Source organism: Ciconia boyciana, chromosome 16 (assembly GCF_034638445.1).
Source record: "Ciconia boyciana chromosome 16, ASM3463844v1, whole genome shotgun sequence".
Classification (NCBI taxonomy): domain Eukaryota; kingdom Metazoa; phylum Chordata; class Aves; order Ciconiiformes; family Ciconiidae; genus Ciconia; species Ciconia boyciana.
The window spans coordinates 7,301,892-7,320,281 of record NC_132949.1 but is presented as its reverse complement, the minus strand read 5'-3'; the positions used below and the strand labels follow the sequence as shown (position 1 = coordinate 7,320,281).

The 18,390-nt window shown below is 49.0% G+C and overlaps 1 protein-coding gene across 1 annotated transcript in view; it reads left to right on the top strand.

Annotated features, from left to right (window-relative positions):
• CACNA1G (calcium voltage-gated channel subunit alpha1 G) overlaps positions 1 to 18,390 on the top strand; it is a 100,822-nt gene that overhangs the window by 26,197 nt on the left and 56,235 nt on the right. Inside the window, exons 9-13 of the mRNA XM_072881515.1 lie at positions 8,504 to 8,655; positions 9,190 to 9,375; positions 10,533 to 10,647; positions 11,364 to 11,519; positions 15,805 to 15,873. Coding sequence (XP_072737616.1) covers positions 8,504 to 8,655; positions 9,190 to 9,375; positions 10,533 to 10,647; positions 11,364 to 11,519; positions 15,805 to 15,873 — 678 coding nt within the window. The remainder of the gene's footprint in view (positions 1 to 8,503; positions 8,656 to 9,189; positions 9,376 to 10,532; positions 10,648 to 11,363; positions 11,520 to 15,804; positions 15,874 to 18,390) is intronic.

The following is an 18,390-nucleotide window of genomic DNA, read 5'->3' as shown; positions in this document are numbered from 1 at the left end:
CACGTGCAGTATTCAATTAGCTCCTGCTTAAGCAGAAATTACTCTTATTAACAGTTTGTTGTTGGATGCTGGAGGAGCAAGTCAATGCTAATGGAAGTCATCAGAGCTGTTAATCACTAGGATCACTGACTTCAAAACCAGCTCTCTGTTTGTTATTGGGGGTAATTCTTTTTATGGACCTCGGGGGTTCTTCCACTCCTCAGTGATTTGAAGGGTTTATGAGGTCTTGTAGGAACTTGTGTGTTTTAATTGACTTGCTCATGAAGCTCTTGCAGAGTGTCATGCAAAATACAGGGGTGCCACAGCCCTCATAGTCATTGAAAAAATGTGCTGTGCCTATAAAGCAGACTTTATCCTGGTTCTGGAGACCGAATGATTTGAAAATTAAATGAGATTTCATGCAACTGGAAAGTGTATGGGTTTTTTATCAGATAATTCAGTCTTCTGCATGCTTTAGGGATGAGCCTGGGTGGATTCCTTGACATCTTCTAAAGTTTTGTTCAGCTCCCTGGATGGGGAGCTGTAAGTGTCAATCCTTTCCTGTTAATTTGGTTCAGAGACTGGAAATACTCGGGCTACCTTAGATCCTATCATTACAGCTGTTGTTTCAGCTGCCATCCGTACCCTCCTGTTATCTCTGCTCAGGCAGCACTGGGAAGAGACTCTGGCTCGGTGAAATGGGAAAATGATGTGTGCTCTCGAAACTTGTTTCATCTCTGCGTGGATGAAAAATCGCTGCTCTCTGCAGATAGCCGGGCATTTCTCTCTGCTCCTTCTTTGATTATTGTGTGGTTGTTCCCCTTGGGTGGGAGCCAGCAAACTCAGCTAGAGCTTCTGGAGCACCCTCAGCTTGCACCAGCAAACGCTTTCATCTGTAAGTGCTCCTGATTGCTGATTGTTGGTGATTTCCCAGGGATCAGTCCATTTTTTTCCCCAGTTCTCCTGGTAGAGGTTGGTCCCAACGCTGGTCCCAACGTTGGTCCCAACGCTGCCACCCGTGTCCTTGCAGAGCCCCTTCCCACCTCGCTCAGCCCCCAGCAGGAGTGGGGACAGGAGCCGAGTGTTTTTTCCCCTCTTCTCTGCTGGATTTCAGCTCTTTGTTAAAATTGGTTTTTTGCTGATGTTAGGAAACGACCAGCTTTTCCCCCGTGGACGTCTGTCAGCATTAGAGATAGCGTTACCAGCATCAGAAACCCGGGTTCAGCAGAACTGTGCAGCAGCCGTACAGAGACAGCCTTTTTCTTTCTCTTTTTTATTTCCTCCCTCCCCCTGGTACCTTCTCAAGTACTAACGGGGAGATAAGTTTCAAACTTGGTTTAGATTAACTAGAGGGCTTTAAATCTCAAGTACTTACAAGGTGTGACCAAGTGGAAATGCAGCTTTTGTTCAGCTTAAGCTCCTTCGAAACCTGGGTAGAGGGATGAGCCAGTTCATGGGTTTTTTTCACTTTATGGGATAATATTCATCCAGAAATCTGAAGCTGAGAGAGATAAGGAGTTCAGGCAAGAGTATCTGGTGTGCTTCCTGAGAGTGGTAAAGAGAGCCCAGCCCCAGGGCTTGGGGGAGGAGAGCATGGTCTGCAGGTCCTGTTTATGGTCCTGGGCAGGGATAGTTCATGGTAAGTCCCTTCAGGGTTGGTTGATGAGGTTCTCCATCGTGCTCAGGGCTCATCCCCTCATTTGTACCCCGGGTTTGGAGTGGACAGGAGGCAGAGGTGCATGGGGACATGGCCCCATGGGCAGTTGGGGCTGGGGAATTTGGTTGCTGGCCACGGTTGCTCAACAAGCATGTGGTGGAGAAGAAGGTCTTGCACCAGAAGGTGCTGTGTCCATGGGACTCAGCTCCTTCCTTCTGCAGGTGTGTGGTGGAAAGGGACATTTGTTAATTGGAATGGGGAAGAACAGGTGGAAGGTGAGGAGCTTAGCAGCGGTGGTGGAAGGGGAGTCCCTCCTGTGCAGACAGCTCCGATTTCTCTGAAATGAAAGCTGCTTTCCTCCCTTTCTTACAGCATTACTTGCCGTGGCATGAAATATTCAGCCTCCCTTCAGTCCGTAACAAAATCCTCCTTTCCCATGTAGTGATGGGATGAAACTGGACTTGTTCGCTTGTCTGTCAAAGTCATTTCCTTTTAATAAATGCCTATAAATCCTGAACTTCCCAGCAGTCCTCCTCCAGCCCACCGAGCGGCGAGCACACTGCACTTTCTGTGTCTCCAGCCCCAGGAAGAGCAGAGCAAAAACTGCTGCAATCCTGCTACTTTCTGAATTGTTTTCTTTAACCAATTTGGCAAAGGATGAGTAGAGAAAGCCTGTCGGTCTATCAGGCTCCAATTAAGCACGGCTCAGGTTCGCGCTGCTGGACCCAGGACAATAGCTAAAGCCCGATGCCTTTTAAGGAGCCCCAAAGACAACGAATGTCATCGCTGAAAATATGCGTGGATTGAGTTTCTATTTATAAAGTAGCAAGCGGCTCTGGAGCTAAGAGGAGCTGTATTTACCAAAGGGAACCAAAGTGGTTTTTTGGATGGCCGCGGCTCTGCGGGTGCACCAAGGCAGGGGGAATAGTGTGGGTGTGATGAAGACAGGGCATAGAGAAGGCTCGTTGGTTGACTGAGGACATGGCCATGAGCTATAAATGATGGGGAATCAGGCATGGGAGAAGGCAAAAAAAGGTCACATCATTTTGTTAATTAATAGCTGCTTCTGTTCATCAGAATTTCTTGCGTTTTGCCCCAGGACTCGTGGTCTGGCTCCTGTTTCGAGGTGGACCTGGTTGCGTGTCTGCACCCACGCAGAGGGTGGAGAGGATCTTAATGGAGAGGTGTCAGGTTGAAAATCACGTCTTTGTGTGACCCGTTTGATTTTTTTCTTATGTATATATATTAAAAATCGGCAAGTGATGAGTCAGTAAAATGTTGTTGGTGTTTCCTGTGAAATAGCTGAGGTCGGTATTTTCTTTCTGTGTTATTTTTCCTTAGTTGCCATGGTAATGATTTCAGAAGGGTTTTATTCTGCAGCCGTTTGAATGGGTTAGAAGTTTTCATGGTCTTCTGGATCCGCTCACAGAAGCAGAGCCCTCGGGATCAGGAGGGATCTGCCTCCTGGCCGGTCACCCCATCCCTCCCTCTGTGCTGTGGTGAGACAGAGTGTTTTTTCTATTTTATTTTATCGTTAGCAAGATAGAGAGGAAGGACCCTGGGGTGCTTCTGCTCTTTCGTGCTGACATCCCCAGGGGCAGGGGCTGGGCAAGACCAGGCTTGGCTGCAGCCTGGAGCTCACTGCCTGGGCAAGGGGGAAATGGGGATGGATGGATCCATGCCAGACATGCCCACGGCGCTGGGTGCAGGTCTGATGATGATGAAGAGCCTGTGCCATGCCTGTGCCTTATATGGGTCATGGCTGGAGGAAGGCAGGAGTGGAAGCCTTGTAAGCTCTGTGCACCATCTGCCAGGGCACTTGGTTGCACTTCGTCATGCAGCAGGGCTTGTTTTCAGGAATTGGGGAACACAGCCCCCGGGGCTTGTGCTTTTAATGACCCCAGCCCCTGTCCTCACCTTTTTCCCCACTTGTTGCCTGCAGCCTCGCTTGCTCAGCAGACACCTTGGAGCCCTGTGCACAGGAAGGAGTAGCGTGTGCCGCCGTCTCGTGCCCAGATGGAAATGGAGCACGTCCCTTCTGCCATCGGAAACCTCGCTCGTGAGCTTCTACTCAGTTTAAAAAAAGAAAAAAAAAAAAAGAAAGAAATGCATTACAGCCTATTTCTGAATGCTGAAAAAGGGCAAGGCACTGGTCCAGCTCTGAGATACCCCTCGAGGCAACCTTTAGTACCTGGGGACATCTTCCCTTGCCTCCTCCTGTCCCCCACAGCAGTGCCCTGCTCGGTGCCAGGCAGCCCTGCCTGAAACCTCCAGGCAGGGTGCAGAGAGCTTCCCCTCCTCGCCGCCACGGTTTGCACCCTGCCAGGCAGGGTTACGTCTGGGCGGGCGCCCATGGCTTGCCTCCTCCCCGCCGCCTTCGTTTGCCGCGTGGTGTTTATGAAAGATACTGTGCTGTCTGCTCCTATTTTATGTGCTGCCAGAGCTTGTCAATGTGTGGTTTGGTACATCAACAAATCGACACTACGCAAACAGAAAGCTAACAGGGAATGATTTATCCAGGACACCATGTCTGTGTGTCCAGCAAGGTGAGGTGTCCTGGAAACAAAATTCAGTATTTACCAAAGGCTCATCGGAAAAGCTGGTGTTTTGTGCCACAGCTGAATCGCGCTTGTATCTCGCTCTTTCTGGGTGTTGCTCATTTAATCGTAGGATGCTTTCCTTTTAATTAGTCACTGCTGCTGCTGATGAGAGAATTAGCAGACTCTTCTCTTAATGGAGAAGCTGAGGCTGTGGCAGATGCGCTGTAATAGGGGTTATGGGCAAGAGGCTTTGTGCTGCAAAGAAACCCCAGGGTTTGCACCTTGGGCTCTGCTTCCCTGCAAAATGTCCTTTCCAGGGGGGTTCCTGGAAGGGTTTGTTTTCCAAATATATCATTTAGTCAAAGGAAGGATGCTACCTCCCCCCACTGCCATGTTATGGCCCTCAGAGGGGAAAAGCTGCTTGATTTTACTGGCTCTTTTCCTCCACGCCTGGCGAGGACCTGTGGAGCTGGTTGTGTGCCGGGAGTCGGTGACTATCCCAGGTACATTATGTCTAGAGCTGGTCAATATTGTTTTGATTAGACAGTTATTGTCAGAAAATGGCAGTTTATCAAACTTGAAGCTGTTCATGGGAGGAGACCAGTTTCAGGGAACTGGCTTAAAAAAAATTATTGAAATACATTGTCTGAGATACTTGAAATATCCATTTGAACATTTGGGGAACAAAAAGTTCCATGTTCTTTTTCAAGCTGGCTTTTATTTATGTTTTTTAATTTCAGTTGTTTTATGGTACAGAGCAAATGGATAAGGGAATAGGGACTGAAATGGAGGGGAGAGCTTTCAAAATTTTGTGCACAAAGTGTTTCAGTTCGCCAATTCTGAAACTCTGCATTCCTGTTTGGGATGGGATGACAATTTCAATTCCCGTGGGAGAGAAAAGCCACTTTCTTGCTGTATTGTAATGATGTCTAAGGAAAGATGTCTCAGACAAGTTTGTGATTTCTCTAGAGCAAAAGCATCTTATAAACAGTTTTATTATCTATATGCATCTATGGCTGCATGGAAATCCCGTAGCTGGCATTCTCAGAAGTGTTTGAATCCCCACTGCCTGGCTGTGATGGGCAGGATCACGCTCTCAGCCCACCTCTATTTTTATAAATAATTCCCAGCGGTGCTCGTGGCAGGGATCCAGGCGAGTGCCCCATGGACTGGCTGCAGCGACGTGTCCCTTGAAAGGGACACGGAGCTGTTGCAGCGGCTTATGAGCTGCCCTGGGGACCCCCTGAGCATGAGCGAGGGGCTTGGAGGAGAGCACTCCACAGCTGGCTGCAAAAATCCTCCGAGTAATTTGCATCACCCCATCACAACTCTTTAGGGATGTCTTGTTTCCCAAAGCAAAATAACTCCTCTATTTCAGCTGGGTCTGGTTGCGGTGTGCTTCCAGCAGATGCTCGCCTTGCCCTCCCCTGGCAGAGCTCCAGGCTGCCCTGGAGACCCTCCTCTTCTCCTGGCTGGGTGAAAGGAAAGTTTTCCCTTCCTCTTTCAACCCATTTTGGCCGTTAATCTTAGATTTTTGGATATTAATTCTCACCTCTGGTTCAGGAGATCCCACTCTTCATTTTTATTATGGGCACCCAATGTCTCAGATATTAAAAACTGTTTCCTGTGAGGGAAGTGGAAAAGAGCGTGCAGAGGAGGAGTGGAGGGCCAGGCGGCTTTTTTGGGGTGAAGCAGGGGAGGTGGATGGATGTGGTGCTGCTGCGGGTGCTGAGCATCACCACGCTGCATGGGCTGACCCATAGCCGTCCCGCACCGGTGCCAGGGGTATCTGGGGCTCTCGTGAGCTGGGAGAGATGTTTCATGGGCTGGGGGGGTCATGGCCCTTCCAGGGGGTGCCGGGGGTCCTGGGAGAGTTGCGGCGTAAGCGCTACTCCCCCCATGGCTCCCCATGTCACCCAGCTGTGCCCTGCCAGCGCCTCCTGTCCAGATTTCTACATCCCAGTAACACCTCCAACCGGAAGGTGCTCACGAAGTGCAAAGTTTCATTAATCCACACTATTAACGTGACATCCCTGCCGGGGCTGGCTGGGTTTTCCATGTCAGCCCCCATGGGGAAGGGATGCCGCGGCTGTGGGAGATGCTGGGCGCTGCTCACGCGCAGAGGGACTTAACTGGGTTGCGCCTGCGGGGCAGGTTAGATTTGGCAGCGCGGTCACAGAGGGGGAACAGAGGGTGGAAATCAGCCTTTGGGGCCCGGGTTAGTGGTGCTGATGGATGAGGAGGAAAGCTTCCAGGAACATGTTTCCTTTCCAGCAGTATCGCTGCGGTAATGATAACAGCACAGCCGGCATCGGTGCTGGGGCTCTCACGAATGATTTGGCATTTTTTTTGTGACTAAGGTAGAATTTCAGCTATTTGAAATTGTCCTGAGGTGCAGCCTGACATATAAGTTATCAGCCTATTTATTACTTTGTGTCTGAGTGTTCCCATAGGTATATGATTTTAAACCAGGGCTGCGTTTAATATCGGGAGCGGGAGCATTTGTATTTTAGCTCTAGATCAGCGAGGAGGTGATTTGGGCTTTATGTCTGGTGTGTTCAGCAAACTCTAGCCAAGGGATCCGTTCCTCAGTGAGGATGTTTGAGGTATAGGAAATGTTCAACACTCTTTTTTTTCTTTTTTATTACTTTTTCTTTTCAATGCTGCTGTTTCCCCCTTTGCTATCCTGTGATCATTGCTGTGTCATCACAAGCTCCCACCGGTATCAGTGCAAGTCCCCAGGGGTTACACTACCACGCTGAGATAACATCAGACCAATTTGGGTCCCCATCTACCATCACACTGCATTGGAGGAACTTGAGCTGCAAGGGCTTGGCCGGCTGTGCTTGGAGACTTCAACCCTGAGAAAGAAAGAGTCGAATGCCCATATGGATTTATCTGTTTATTTGCCAGAGTGTACCTGTGAAGTCTGTGGTTGCTGTAGTTTCTTGGGGCTCTGAAACACAGCTGATCAAGTGTTGACCCTGCCTTTGAGCCATCCCCTCTCCTGGCTCCCATGGTGTTGGGCTGGGCTTGGGTTACCTGATGTCAAACCCTACAGCTTGTGCCGCAGCATATGCTGTAGCATGGCAGCTCCTGGCCTGTTGTAGGAAATTTTTGGCCAGCCATGAAGGTGTTTCATGTAAGTGGTGGGAGCAGTCAACGACACGCGTTGGACATCGGCTTCTTCTCGTGGTGTAGCTGCCATGATCCTGCACATCTGGCCGTAACCCACCATGGTGTTCAGGCATCTAAAGCCATGGGTGGTTACACGTGGGGATTTAGAAAAGCATCCGAGTGAGTTAAGTGCCAAACTACCCCTAAGAGGAATCCAGCACCCAGTGCGTGTAAGGTGTTTTGTGAACTGTGCCAGCCCACTGCCCCGCGGGGCACCTCGGCATTGCCGACACAACCCCATGGCCATCTGCCAGCAGGATGCTGTCTCTTGATTTTAATGAAGCCTTTAAGTAGAAACATGCAGTTGCGGCTGTGTGTTGGGATTAAATGGGGAGAAGGGATCTGGTACTGCAGATTCTGCTCCTGTCTTTGCCACTGACTGATCCTAAACAGACTACACCACCGTTTTTTTTCTTCTGCCATACGTTTTCCCATAATGCCTGCCCACCTGCTGGGGAAAGTGCAGCGCTGCGTGTCTGCAGGCATTGTTGGGAACCCTCTGTGAAATATGCTAGAAAAACATGAAAGGTATTAATTTAGGTCTAAGATTATGGGAAGTCTGTTTGTTAGGCGTTTTTTTGTATCTGTATTTTTAGATTGCCAGTCTGAATGGCCAGGATTGGGCCCTTTCTCAGTTGCAGTATTTGGCACTTCCTGATAATGAGTTTTTTGAGCCATTCTAGTTATAGCACCTCAAATCTCTGCATTTGAAAATCTTAGCTTAAATCTTTTGATGAGGTACTAAATAAAAAGACAGGCCCTAAAAGGATATTTATGTGAGAAAACAGTCCGACTTCCCTTCTGCATAAGGAGAATTGGTTTGGAGGATGTGAAAGCGTTAAGGCTCGGTACACGCCACTTCTACATAAATCTCCTGAGGTGGTACTAAAGCTGTGATTAATGTGAAGTCCATGTCTGGATTTACCTGCTCAATTTACAATGGGTGTATAAACCTTAAATACTCTCATAGTATTTTTCTTCTCTCTTCTGGGCTTTGAGTGAGCTATTACCATTTTCTCGCTACACCATTAGCATCGGTATGCCTATACTTGCAGTATTGGGGCTTGTATTTCCAGGTGTAATTTTGGATATGCCTAACAAATGGAGCTGTGCTGTTTACTGTGTCCCTTTCCTCCTCTTCTTTCCCCAGCCGGAGGAGCTTACTAATGCCCTGGAGATCAGCAACATAGTCTTCACAAGCCTCTTTGCCCTGGAGATGCTGCTGAAAGTCCTCGTTTATGGTCCTTTTGGCTACATTAAGAATCCATACAACATCTTTGATGGGATTATTGTGGTGATTAGGTACAAACCTAGAGCTTTCTTTATGCGTGTTTCCCCTCATTTGGCTGTTTAATTAAACAGAAAGTAATGGAGAGTGGGCATAAATACCTTCCTATGACACTTTATACTTCTCTGCTGTAAATTAATGCAGTTAAACATGATTGCTAACACACATCTTGGGGTTATTTTATGGTCATTTTAGAGAGAGGCCAAAGCAGAAAGTTGTCTGTCCCAATGTCCTGGGAAAGTCTAGGATCCAAATGGTACGACCAGTGCCCGATTAAGTAGCTGTCTGGTGTTTTGGCATGTGCAAAGGCTGTAATTGCCCCTGCAGCTGCAGCCACTGATTTGCAGGCGTGTTTTTGACACTCTAGTGGGGCTCTGCTCTTTACAAGCCTGGATGGAGTCCAGCTCACCGGGGGCATTGGCAGTGCGTCTCTGTCTGCTTTCCATCCCTCTTCTCTCCGAATTTCACCCTCCCTTTGCTTCCTCTGCTCCATGCCTTGGCGTTAGGCTTTGTCTTCTCGTCCTGCAATGACCTTTTTTCTCCCTCAGCGTGTGGGAGATAGTGGGCCAGCAAGGCGGGGGGCTCTCGGTCCTGCGGACTTTTCGGCTCATGCGAGTTTTGAAGCTGGTCCGCTTCATGCCAGCCCTCCAGCGCCAGCTCGTAGTCCTCATGAAGACCATGGACAACGTGGCCACATTCTGCATGTTGCTGATGCTCTTCATCTTCATCTTTAGGTGAGCGCTTCCAATTCCCAGTCCTGAGGTTGCTCTGGGTTTTTTAGGTGGGATCCCATGGCGAGGTGAGGAGATGTAAGAGTCCATACCAGGGCATGGCTGAGCTGAACAGTCCCAGAAGCAGCATCGTTGGCCAGTGCTGGCGATGGCTTGCTGCCCTGACTAAATTCTCTTAACTCTAGCCAAGCAAGACATCTGTCTTTGCAAGATGATTTACAAGGAAAATCTTTCAGCTGGATGATTCCTTGACATCACCCCAAGACAGCGGTCCTATTACCGACTAGCAGAAAGCCTGGTGCTAAAAATATTGCCAGGGAGAGGGTGATGTTCCTAAAATAAAGTCAGCTGTGGTGGTGCTTGTGCTCTTGCATGGCCTCTTCTTCTGAGAATTGAGGTTCTGCAGTGGAAACATTAGAAATAGGCTTGGCATAGACCCGAATTTTTGGATTTTGGTCTAGATTTTGAGAAGAGCCTGTCTCCTTGTAACAGCCAACGCTGGTGTTGTAGCAATCCAGGCACTGAGAAAGCTGAAGAAAGCCAGTCTCTTCCACGGAATAATGTCCTTTCTCCCAGTGAGATGTTTCACTTCAAAGCCACCATTTGCAAATGTGGTGCTCAGTAGAGCTGTAAATAATTTGATTATTCAGGTTACTGTCCGAGAGCAGGGGAAAACAAATTATTCTTTAGTATCAATCTTAAATGAAAGGTATTCTGTTTTCTGTCAAAATTGAAAAAGCTGTTTTGGGTCCCCTGATATGTCTCATTCAGGCATTTCACAGAAACCCTTTCTGTCTTCCTAATTCAATTTAAGCATATTTTGCTAAAAAATGTGTCATTGCAAAACGGAAAGTCAAAACATTTTGTTTAGAAAATGTTAAAACAAAATGTTTTGACTTAAAAAAAACAAAGCAGAAGAAAAAGAAGGAGCGGGCATACTTTTTGGTTGAAACTGTTTGACAGATTTGACCCAGATTCACAACTGGTTTGCATGATCTCAAGGTGTGTTTTTCAGTGAACGAATGATTCATCTTTTTAAAAAAAAAAAAAATTGCCCAGGTGAAATCAGGAGACACAGTCAGCCCTGCTGTATGATTATTAGTTTTTACTAGGAGACCGATGTCATCTCCTGTTGAGCCCCTGCTTTCCCTCCCGTGCAGCATCCTGGGGATGCATCTCTTTGGCTGTAAGTTTGCTTCGGAGCGAGATGGCGACACGCTGCCCGACAGGAAGAACTTTGACTCCTTGCTCTGGGCCATCGTCACTGTTTTCCAGGTACAAAATGGAAAATGCCACAACTCAAGTGCTTTTTGGGGCTGCAGGGGCTGGGGTTGTTTTCCAAAGCATCTTGATCCTTTGCCATGGAAGGGAGAGGACCCAAAACCACAAGTGCAGGAACACAGGGGGTTTCACACAGTTTTCCAAAATACATCAGAAAGCTAATGAGGAGGGGCTGCCAAGGTAGGAGGCTCTTGCATTTGCAGGGTATGGGCTGGGTGGCTGAAAGTAAGTGTAGAGGGTGGAGATGGAGAGGAGGTGATCAGGACCATTTGCAGTGATATCTCGACAAAGAACAGAATCTGTTTTAAGCCCGTAATTGATATGTGCAGGTTTTTGTTCTAGCAGCTCTGTAACTGCTGGATCTGTGAAGGACTTTTAGCTGTTCTGGCCGACCAAAGGAAAGGTCCGACCCTTGTGATGTTGCACTCCCTTATGGCTGAACGCATCCCTTGGTGGTGGGTGGGAGTCAGGGCAGTTTGGGCAGGGTCCTTACCGGTAGCGTGGGAGTCATGGTCGCTTTGGTCCTGTCTCTTCTCTGGCTCAGAAGATGGCTTGGGCCAGATTTGTCCTCCTGTGGTTATAGTTACGATGGATACCCCAAAAGTGGGATGCTCATTTGGCCCATCCAGAGCACAGATACCCAGCCAGGCTCAGGCAAAACGCACACAATCCTCCAGTATCTCCATTTTCCTGATACCCTTCTTCTGCAGATTTTGACCCAGGAAGACTGGAACAAGGTTCTCTACAATGGCATGGCATCGACCTCCTCCTGGGCTGCTCTCTACTTCATCGCTCTCATGACGTTTGGGAATTATGTTCTCTTTAACCTGCTGGTGGCCATCCTGGTAGAGGGTTTCCAGACGGAGGTAATGTCCTCACACTTGTGCCTTTGCTTTCTTCTAAAGTTTCAGGGCCTCCAGATCCTGGAATTTGATTTCTGAGACGGACAGCAATACGTTTACAAGAGTGGCACATTAAAAAAGTGGTGGAAAATATTAGGTCTTCTTTCTTCCTTTTTTTTTTCCTTTCTTTTTCTTAGCCAAGGTGCGATTTAATACAGCAAGCCCTCTAAACGAAGGGCTTAAATGAAAAGCATTGTTAGCATTAATGCAGGAGTGGGAATTCAGCGGTGAGTCAGGCACTGCAGATGGGATCGCTGCTATGACAGTGTCTTTGAAACAGTTCTCACCGTGTTTGTCAGCCAGATTAAAAGCCCCTCCTGAAAACTTACTCAGGCTGGTAAGAGATTAGTGACATGATTATCTTTTTTTGATGGTATGCATTTATGGAGCTCTTCCTGCATCCAGCCCTGCAATGCTCTGCACATTTTAAAGTACATGATTTCTGGTCTCTGCCAGCTGCTTCCTCGGGCTGGGAACCTCCACGAGACATCCCGGATTGCTGGAGGCTTTCATGGAAGGGCAGGGGGGCACTTAGGTTTGAACTCAACCTTTTTTTCATCCTACTGCTTTTCTAACTGTCCAGCTCGGAGCGAGTGAGCATGTCACCTAGTCCCCAGAGTGGGGGACCTGCGATGCCCACCCGCTCTCTGCAAAAATTGTCCGACTGTCCAAGAACATCAGTAAGGGGAGGGACCTTTACACCCTGCCCAGGGGGTTGGAGAGGTAAATATAACCTAAAACTGCTCACTGGGATCTGTTTGTATAGGCTGTGCTTTTACACGCTATCTCTGATTTTTATAAGCATTCTGGGGTGATTAAATAGTATTTAAGATGTTGCTTGTGTATCATAATATCCTACCACCCTATGAATAGCTATGCACAGAGTCATTTTTATTATTATTTTTGGAGCACAGTTTAGAGTTAAATTAATGGAATCATACCAGGAGATAGCAAGAATAATTTTTTTTATTTTATTTTGTGTATTGTCTCTCTCCATGTTGGTGCTTTTCTTTTTTTAATTGTTATTGTTGTAGTTGTTTCTGTCTGTAAATCCTCCCCCGCCATTCAGCCAAAGGGAAGGTCACTGCCAGGTTCTCCCGAATAGCACGATGTTCCCTTGCCCAAGTGAGAAGAGGTAAAAAGCCCCTTGTCTGCTTGTGATGATGGCTTCAAAACCAAGCCTTTGTCTGTTCAGTCTGGCAAATTGATTCTCCGAAGGTCGCTGAGGTGGGAGATCACCTGCTGCACCCACTTCTTAGAGAAAAGGACGTAGCCTTTAAATGCAGCAGCCCCTTTTCCAACCCCTGGTCTTTGAGGGAGGCTGACACCTCTGGTCCTTGGCTCAGCCTGGTTTTTCATGCTAGAGCATCCTCGTGCTCACCCGCCAGCATGCTCCCGCTCCCGCACACCCAGCCGCTGTGCGCCTGTTTCCCTGGGCAGCAATTTATCCTGTGCTTGCTTTGTGGCCAGCTGGTACCATGGCGCAACTCCCTGTAAATTCATGCCCTGGCGTAATGCGCTGTGATTTTATTCCAATAACCATGTCCTTGAGGGTACATCTTCCCTGGAGTCAGGGGAACTGCCTGCAGCACCCCCTAAATTTGCTTTTGTCTGGCTTTTGCAGCAGGGCTGCCCCATCACCTGCCCCTGCTTCTCCTGTGCCAGAGCAGCACCGGGCTGGTCCAAGCCAGCTCCAGGATTTCCATGTAAGCTGCAAATGTGCTTTAACTGCAGTGTAAATCAGGGAGTAACTTCTGGTTCAGGAAAGCACTGAGACAGCCTGAAGCCAGTGATGCTCGTGCCAGTATTGCGAGGCGAGTGCAAGGACCTGGATCCAGTGCAGCCTCCAAAGATCAAACCCTCTCTGGCCAGCTCTGCCCAACTACAGCAATTTCAGTGAACTCGCACCAGATCTGTATAATTTGTGACTCTGATTACAGTGCTATTTTATATCTCTGGCTTTGATGGTATTTTAATAATAATCTTCCTTCCATGCCCTTGTTATTCTGAGTTCTCTATGCTCCTCCAGTAAATTGCAATGGGATCAAGAGATCTCTCAGCTCAACCCAGGTTTCCTGCAGCAGACAGGGAGCAAATGTCTGCTGGAGGCTGGGAGCCAGGTCTGGCCTTGATGGTTTATGTTTATTCAACTTTGCTGGCGTGTAGCTTTGCAAACAGATCTCATTCTGGTTTTTGCTAGCCAGCACACAAAGGATCCTCTCCTAAGCAGAATTAATAGAGAGATCGTCTCTTGCTGTAAACAAACCCCAGCGTCCCCCTCCTGTGATTGCACTTGGCCCTTCTTCTGAGTTGGTTTGATTTTTTGGGTGGGTTTGGGGTTTTTTTTGTTTTGTTTTTCCATTCTCCTTCAGATTTCTGGGCTGAAACACAATCCTGGGGCTGCTGCCTTTATCTCCCTGGTCCTTGAGTGCCTTTCCTCAATCTGCAAGCACCTCGTTAATTTTAGTGCATGGCTTTGCAGCCCCAGTTGCTAGGCAGCAGATGTATATAAGCAGTTCAGAAACAAAAAGGACCTGTTCCAAACTTTAAATACGGAGCAATATATTTTGCAGGATCGAGTTTCTCCCCCCCCCCCTTCTTTTTATTTGGTAACCTGCTTCTCTCTTGCAAGAGACGCACTCAGGACTTTATGCAACGTGGTTATTTTTGACTGCACGTTCTCTGATTTAACTCAAGCCTGGCGTTGGTGCGGGGAAGGTGAGCAGGGGACCCCGTTTGATCGAGCTGCTAATTTGAAATTGCTGCCTGACCTCTCAGGTCTCTACCCTGGGGACTTCTCTCTGAAGCAAGCAATGACTCCTCTTTGTCAGGCATAAAGCTCCTCTCCCGAGGGACTTCCTAATAATATTATCTCCAAAGGGTATTCTTCCATTGGTAATCCTCACGGTTTCATGTCCCCTTGTCCCCGTCTGTCCTCGCTCGTGGGTTTGTTCCTTCCCCTCCTTTGTGCCCCCCTTCCTTCCCAGAACCCTCCTCCAGCACCTCCATCCTTTCCTCTGCAGGAGAACTTTACCAGCTCTCTGGATGTAACATCCTTGGAGAAATATGGACTTTGACTTCTGGGCTTCAGAGGGAACAGTCCCTTCTCCCGCAGTAGGGCTTCTGGATCGTGTTTTTCTTGCATCCCTTACCTTTTGCGTTCCTGTTGGTTTCAGTGGGATTTTCCTTGTGAAGGAAAAGTGTTTGTGTTTTCTTTCAATGGCTTTTCCATGTCTCTCTCTATTACAACCCAAGACTTTAAGTGTCCATTACATGCCTAGCAAGACACTGTTGGCTCATCCAGATCCCAAAGCTGATCAGTCTTAAACTCTTGATCCCAGCCTAGAGTGGGATGAGTTTTGCATCCCATGTAGCAACTGGAGGAAAGATCCATTGCCCTGTAGGCAAGAAATTAAGCTGATGGGACAACCTATGCCGCAGTGCGTAACCTCCCGCAGGCCCGCGGGACAGGACCAGGCACAGCCACGCTGCCGAAACGTGCCGAGGAGCGTTGGAAGAGCCACCCCTGAGGAAGGGGAAACACAATGAGGTGAAAAATGACGTGTGCTTTCCAAGTGGGTAGGGAAAGACCAACTTCTGGTACTGTGAAGAGATGCTTGGGGCCATTTGTATGGCAAAGCCCCCCCACGACGGGGCTGTGCCCCGCTGCCCGCAGAGCCCTGCTGCGTTTGGGCACCCCGCTGATTTAAACGGGTGTCTCCGCTAACGGGGGTGAGGCGGGATCTGAACTCACGGCAGGTTCTGGTGGCTTTCCTTAAAGTAGGTATTTCACGTGGCTGTAAGAAGACTGATATTGTGTTAATCAAACATTCATTAAAAGCCTCCATTGCTGCTTAATGAAGGCATAATAAATAAAGATCCTATTATGCAGCTGCAAAAAAAATAATAATCAAGTTTTCAATAATTAGCTGGTGTTTCATTAGCACAATTATCACTTAGGAGCTGAAGCAAGCTCTGTTCGAAACACTTAATTTAAAGGTAAGGCCAGTCCCTTCGAAGGGCTTCGCTCCATCTGAGATCTTCCACCCCTTCCCTGTGCCGAGTGGAGTGGGTGCCCCAGCCCAGCTCTCCATCACGGCCACACACTGCCCTTCTCCCCCTTCCCCTCTCCTTCCCTGCCTTTTCTCCTGTGTTTTTTGATTCCCCTCTCAGTCCTGCTGTTGAAACTGTGAAAATTGAACCCCCCCTTCCCCTTCCTCCCCTCTCCCTCCCCCCGTTTCTCCTTCAGGAGATCTCCAAGCGAGAAGACGCGAGTGGGCAGTTAAGCTGTATTCAGCTGCCTGTCGACTCGTCGGGGGTACGTACACAGCACATCCCACCGCCCGCTGTGGTTGTCTCTCTCGTGGTGCCTGGTCACACGCCGTGGTGCTGTTCTCATTGTAGTAGCTGTCATTCTTTTGGGATTTGTTTGGGTGTTTTGGGGTTGGTTTGGTTTTTTTACTGTCTTTTTTTGTCGTCCTCATTGTCGAGTCAGCCTTGATTTTTTTAAGTCCCTTCCTTCTCTGGGGGAGCCAGGTAAATTAAGGTGGGTGCTTTGGGGCGGCTGATGCAGCTCCAGCCCTGGCTCTTGCCGACCCCTTTCTGGATGCCTGCCCTGGCGAAGGCTCCCCGCGGGGCTGTCACAGCCCCTCCACAGTGTGGTCACATCCCAGGGACCTCCCCAGGGATGCAGATGGTGGTGCTGATTGCTGGGCATGCCTGCCAAGCGCTTCCTCAGTCACGCGGGCGAAGGAGGGTGCCTGGGGAGTGAAGGGACCTGGAATCAAGCCTGTTTCTGGACACGTGTGTGGGAGCCCCGTGCTCAGCAGGATGGGGTAGGATGGTGGCAGCTGTGCTGTGGTGTGTCTCGGAAAGGCTGGCCGGGATGCTGGGATCTCAGGTGAGATGCCACGTTACAGTGCGGGTCAGGATGTGAAATGGTCCCATTCAGGTCTGAGGAAGCCGTGGATCTCCAAAGTGCAGCACACTCCAAACCTTACTCTTCTGCCAACCTCATCTTTCTCTTTACCACTCCCTTCCCTTTCTGTCCTTTCTGAGAAGTCTGGCTTTTCCTTCAGCACAAAAGCCCTTTCCCATCGTATCCCAGTGTGTCAGTACAGGCTGGTTTAGCCATTGTATAGTCTGGTCCATCTTGACATACCCTTGTTTCCCAAAAGGATTTTAACTCCCTGTTCTCTCATAACCCCTTTTCTATCCAGAAAGGCAAACTGGGAGTGCAAGAACAGGTAACGGGCAGCAGCCCCGGCTGCGAGATGCTTGCCTGCACTGTACTGAGTCTGGCACGTGGGGTTTCAGAGGGGATGCTTTCTGCCTTCCAGACGTGGGGTTTGGTGCTGGGGAGGGGGGTGGGAAGTCCCCATGTAGCTCTGCTTTTCCATCTTGGCACACATCTTATCGTGCACCCTAAAACTTTTATTTGGGCTGTTAAAGAGCACTCCAGGAATACAAAGCATATAAAATTATTCCCATTATTTATTCCTTTTTTTATAACCCATTAGGGAGAATGAGTAATTCCTGGCAGGCCCACTGATGGGCTGAGCTGGGAGCCTCCGTGGGGAGTGTACCTGGAGCCAGCTGGAGCCTCTGTTCATATGGAGACATGGTTTTGACTCTAGCGAAGTTCAGACCAGCCTGACTTTACTGCTCCCCCTTGCAAGGTGCATTCCTGACCTTTGCAGTCTGCGTCCTACAGGATGAGCTTCCCTGAATAACACAGAAGTCCTGGATCCTCAGGAGCAGAAGTTTTGAGCCAACACTTCACACCACATGCTCTTTTACCTTAAAAACATGTGTCTGAGGGTGTCCAGTCTGCCTGGCAAAAATCCCCTTAACTGTTTAGTGACGCCATGGGGGAGTATTAGGGCTCATCCCTCTGGGGTTTTGCTTAACAACGAGGCGCAGGGCACTGGACCTTGTCAGATGCCATTTCTTCCTCCCGTCCTATGCTGGAGCCCCTCTGGGTTTTTACAACCAACAGGTACCCGAGCACCAAACCTCCGCAGTGCTGGCCAGGGCTCCTGGGGACGCAGCTTAGCCTTGGTGGGGTTTTCTGGGGCTTCTGGTCTCTCCTAGCTGAAGTGAGGGTCTGCTTGGCTTCTTTCATCCCAGCATCCTCCCTCCCTTCCAACCTCTCCTCCCTCCCAATGTACATCACGATGGGGCTTGGTGCCCTTTGCCAGAGCAGTGGTTTCAGCCGTGAATCCTCCTCTTTTGGATGGGCATCATTCTGGCGAGCACCATTGCCTGTCGGGTGTATCCTGACTATACCACACCCTAAGCGCCTTTCTGCAGTGCCAATGGACAGAATCAGTGGGGTGCGCAGGGACGTCCCTAATCGGGTCTGTGCCACGTGACTGAGCGAAAGCCTGGGCACCACACTGCGAGCAATGGTAAACCTCTTCTCTCTCCTCCCAAGGGTGGGCCTATGTCAGAGCGGGCAGCTCTCGCTCAACCCCTGGCGTTCGAAATGATACAGCGGAATTTAAATCCCCAAAATGATACAGCGTAAATCCCCAAAACTTCTGCTTCTGTTGTGTGTTGCAGCTGGGAGGGGAACAGCCACCCAGGGCAGTCATTATCAGGTTCTGCCGCCTGATCCTCTCTGCGCCGGTGGGGCGTCCGTCGGCATGTGCCCATTGGCCGTGTTGGAAAGCCAGGGTCCCTTGTGCCCCTTCTGAATCCTGGATTGCTTCATCGAAGCATCACTAGAAAGAGCCACACACAGGGAGCTTTAAGCCATAGTACATAAATTGAGAGATGAGTAGGGTCAATTTTTGTCCCAAAATTGCTTATCAGATACCTGTCCTTCCCTAAT